This window comes from Centruroides sculpturatus, unplaced genomic scaffold, assembly GCF_000671375.1.
Source record: "Centruroides sculpturatus isolate CEXI.00-Female unplaced genomic scaffold, Cexi_2.0 scaffold1508, whole genome shotgun sequence".
Taxonomy (NCBI): Eukaryota; Metazoa; Arthropoda; class Arachnida; order Scorpiones; family Buthidae; genus Centruroides; species Centruroides sculpturatus.
Window position 1 is genome coordinate 118,729 of NW_019385649.1, and position 3,236 is coordinate 121,964.

Here is a 3,236-nt window from a genome sequence, read left to right on the forward strand (position 1 = left end):
TTATTTATTACTATACACTGGATAGTAATGAGATTTCGTATTTTACTTCCGCTATTCCGTTCCGTTCCGTCGGAACAGTTCCGGAAGTGATATAGCATTTGCCACTTCTACGCCCTCTGCCGGACGAACTATAAAAATATATTCTTTCGATTGTAATTTCTCAAATATCGTTTGTTTTTTATTACAAAAAACTCGATTGCTTACGATTAATTTCGTGTACAAAATTTTGTTTTTTTTTTTTGCATGCCAGTACGCAAAGAAAGTAAAATTTTCGCGCGGAAGATCTGTAGCAGACGACATTAACAAAATCCATTCGAGCATGCGCAAATATAAAGTTTTGTTATTAGACTTGGAATATTGGACGAATGGTAAATTTTATATTATTTCGGAATCGTAAATAAATTTCGGCATCAAAGTGATTAGATAAATTTTCAAGCGAAAGTCCAAATTACATTTTATTCCCTCTCCGTAGTGTACAATGATGTACTTTTCACCACCGCCTAACTGTACAGGTGATTAACGGATGGGCCCTATTTTACGTCATTTTGACGTCATCTCTTCAATTTTACAAGAATGAATTTTTCAGAATGACGTCATTTTGACGTAAAACTGTGCACTGTCTTAATCTTTTAAACAATTTTGCATTTTATTGAGGGGAATACTTTTATTTTTCCAGTAAAACATAGAATTAACAATTCTACATTTTTAATTAAGAATATGTAACGTTATAATTTGAAACGATAAGTAAAATAGCGAGATAAAAAGTCGACAAGGAGAAGCACGACAAAACAGAGAAGTAACCTCTAGCGGATAATTCGAGAAGTAAGCTTAAATCGACGTGATGGAGTCGTGCTCTGTGTCTGCGTTATAACATGAACAAAACGAAATGGCACGTGTGCGTTTATGAAATGTCCGGTTCGTGCATCATTTGTGTAGAATTACCCGGTTTATTTTCTTCTGCCCTGAAATCTAAAATGGAAAATGTACGTTGCGTAACATTGACTTCGAGATATATTATTATTATTGGTTAATGGGAGTATAAAGATGAGTGTATTGCCTCTGCCTTCCGAAGTTGTTTGCAAAATCCGTTCGGGAATAGCAATTACGAGCTTCGGCCAGTGCTTGAACGAATTGGTGTTGAATGCCATCGATGCTTTTGCTACGAATGTTTGCGTTCGTCTAGATTTATCTTCTCACAGGATATCAGTCAAAGATAATGGAAAGGGCATTCCTTCTGATCAGCTGCAATTCATAGGAGAAAGGTATAAAGTTGTTAATAGATGTTTCCTTGTGAAATCCTCAATATCAGTTAAATGTGTGGCTAACTTTAAAATGAATTCGACAATCATTATGATATTAATTGGTTAAAGTCCAGATGCGTGTACCTTCATGGCAGCTCATCTCTGATTCCAGCAAACAAAAGAAAGGAAACAGTGGGGACACACGTTCTAACCTAACCTAACCTATTCTAATAAATTACCATAATTATTACCAACCAAATTATTAGAATAGGTTAGGTTAGGTTAGAACGTGTGTCCCCACTGTTTCCTTTCTTTTGTTTGCTGGAATCAGAGATGAGCTGCCATGAAGGTACACGCATCTGGACTTTAACCAATTAATATCATAATGATTGTCGAATTCATTTTAAAGTTAGCCACACATTTAACTGATATTGAGGATTTCACAAGGAAACATCTATTAACAACTTTATACCTTTCTCCTATGAATTGCAGCTGATCAGAAGGAATGCCCTTTCCATTATCTTTGACTGATATCCTGTGAGAAGATAAATCTAGACGAACGCAAACATTCGTAGCAAAAGCATCGATGGCATTCAACACCAATTCGTTCAAGCACTGGCCGAAGCTCGTAATTGCTATTCCCGAACGGATTTTGCAAACAACTTCGGAAGGCAGAGGCAATACACTCATCTTTATACTCCCATTAACCAATAATAATAATATATCTCGAAGTCAATGTTACGCAACGTACATTTTCCATTTTAGATTTCAGGGCAGAAGAAAATAAACCGGGTAATTCTACACAAATGATGCACGAACCGGACATTTCATAAACGCACATGTGCCATTTCGTTTTGTTCATGTTATAACGCAGACACAGAGCACGACTCCATCACGTCGATTTAAGCTTACTTCTCGAATTATCCGCTAGAGGTTACTTCTCTGTTTTGTCGTGCTTCTCCTTGTCGACTTTTTATCTCGCTATTTTACTTATCGTTTCAAATTATAACGTTACATATTCTTAATTAAAAATGTAGAATTGTTAATTCTATGTTTTACTGGAAAAATAAAAGTATTCCCCTCAATAAAATGCAAAATTGTTTAAAAGGTTAAGACAGTGCACAGTTTTACGTCAAAATGACGTCATTCTGAAAAATTCATTCTTGTAAAATTGAAGAGATGACGTCAAAATGACGTAAAATAGGGCCCATCCGTTAATCACCTGTACAGTTAGGCGGTGGTGAAAAGTACATCATTGTACACTACGGAGAGGGAATAAAATGTAATTTGGACTTTCGCTTGAAAATTTATCTAATCACTTTGATGCCGAAATTTATTTACGATTCCGAAATAATATAAAATTTACCATTCGTCCAATATTCCAAGTCTAATAACAAAACTTTATATTTGCGCATGCTCGAATGGATTTTGTTAATGTCGTCTGCTACAGATCTTCCGCGCGAAAATTTTACTTTCTTTGCGTACTGGCATGCAAAAAAAAAAAACAAAATTTTGTACACGAAATTAATCGTAAGCAATCGAGTTTTTTGTAATAAAAAACAAACGATATTTGAGAAATTACAATCGAAAGAATATATTTTTATAGTTCGTCCGGCAGAGGGCGTAGAAGTGGCAAATGCTATATCACTTCCGGAACTGTTCCGACGGAACGGAACGGAATAGCGGAAGTAAAATACGAAATCTCATTACTATCCAGTGTATAGTAATAAATAAAATGCCACGTTTCGTTGTTTGAAAAATTATATATTTGTCATAGTTATAAATTCAGAGCCGCCTCTAGGGCCGGGCAACTGGGGCAACCGCCCCGGGTCCCGCGCTGAAGAGGATACAGAATAATAATGTTTTATAATTAAAATGTAACAACTTGTATTTCAACATAAAACTTAATTTTTAAGTATAATTGTAAGGTACATCGGAAAAATCTCATAAATCTTGATACAACTTTGCTACTAATTGATTTTATGATCTACTAAA

At 35.2% G+C, this 3,236-nt stretch overlaps 1 protein-coding gene across 1 annotated transcript in view; it reads left to right on the forward strand.

Annotated features, from left to right (window-relative positions):
* Nucleotides 1-319: 319 nt before the first annotated feature.
* Nucleotides 320-3,236, forward strand: part of LOC111640883 (DNA mismatch repair protein Mlh3-like) — a 24,516-nt gene continuing 21,599 nt past the window's right edge. The window contains exon 1 of the mRNA XM_023386964.1: nucleotides 320-368. Within this exon, the coding sequence (XP_023242732.1) occupies nucleotides 320-368 (49 nt within the window). The remainder of the gene's footprint in view (nucleotides 369-3,236) is intronic.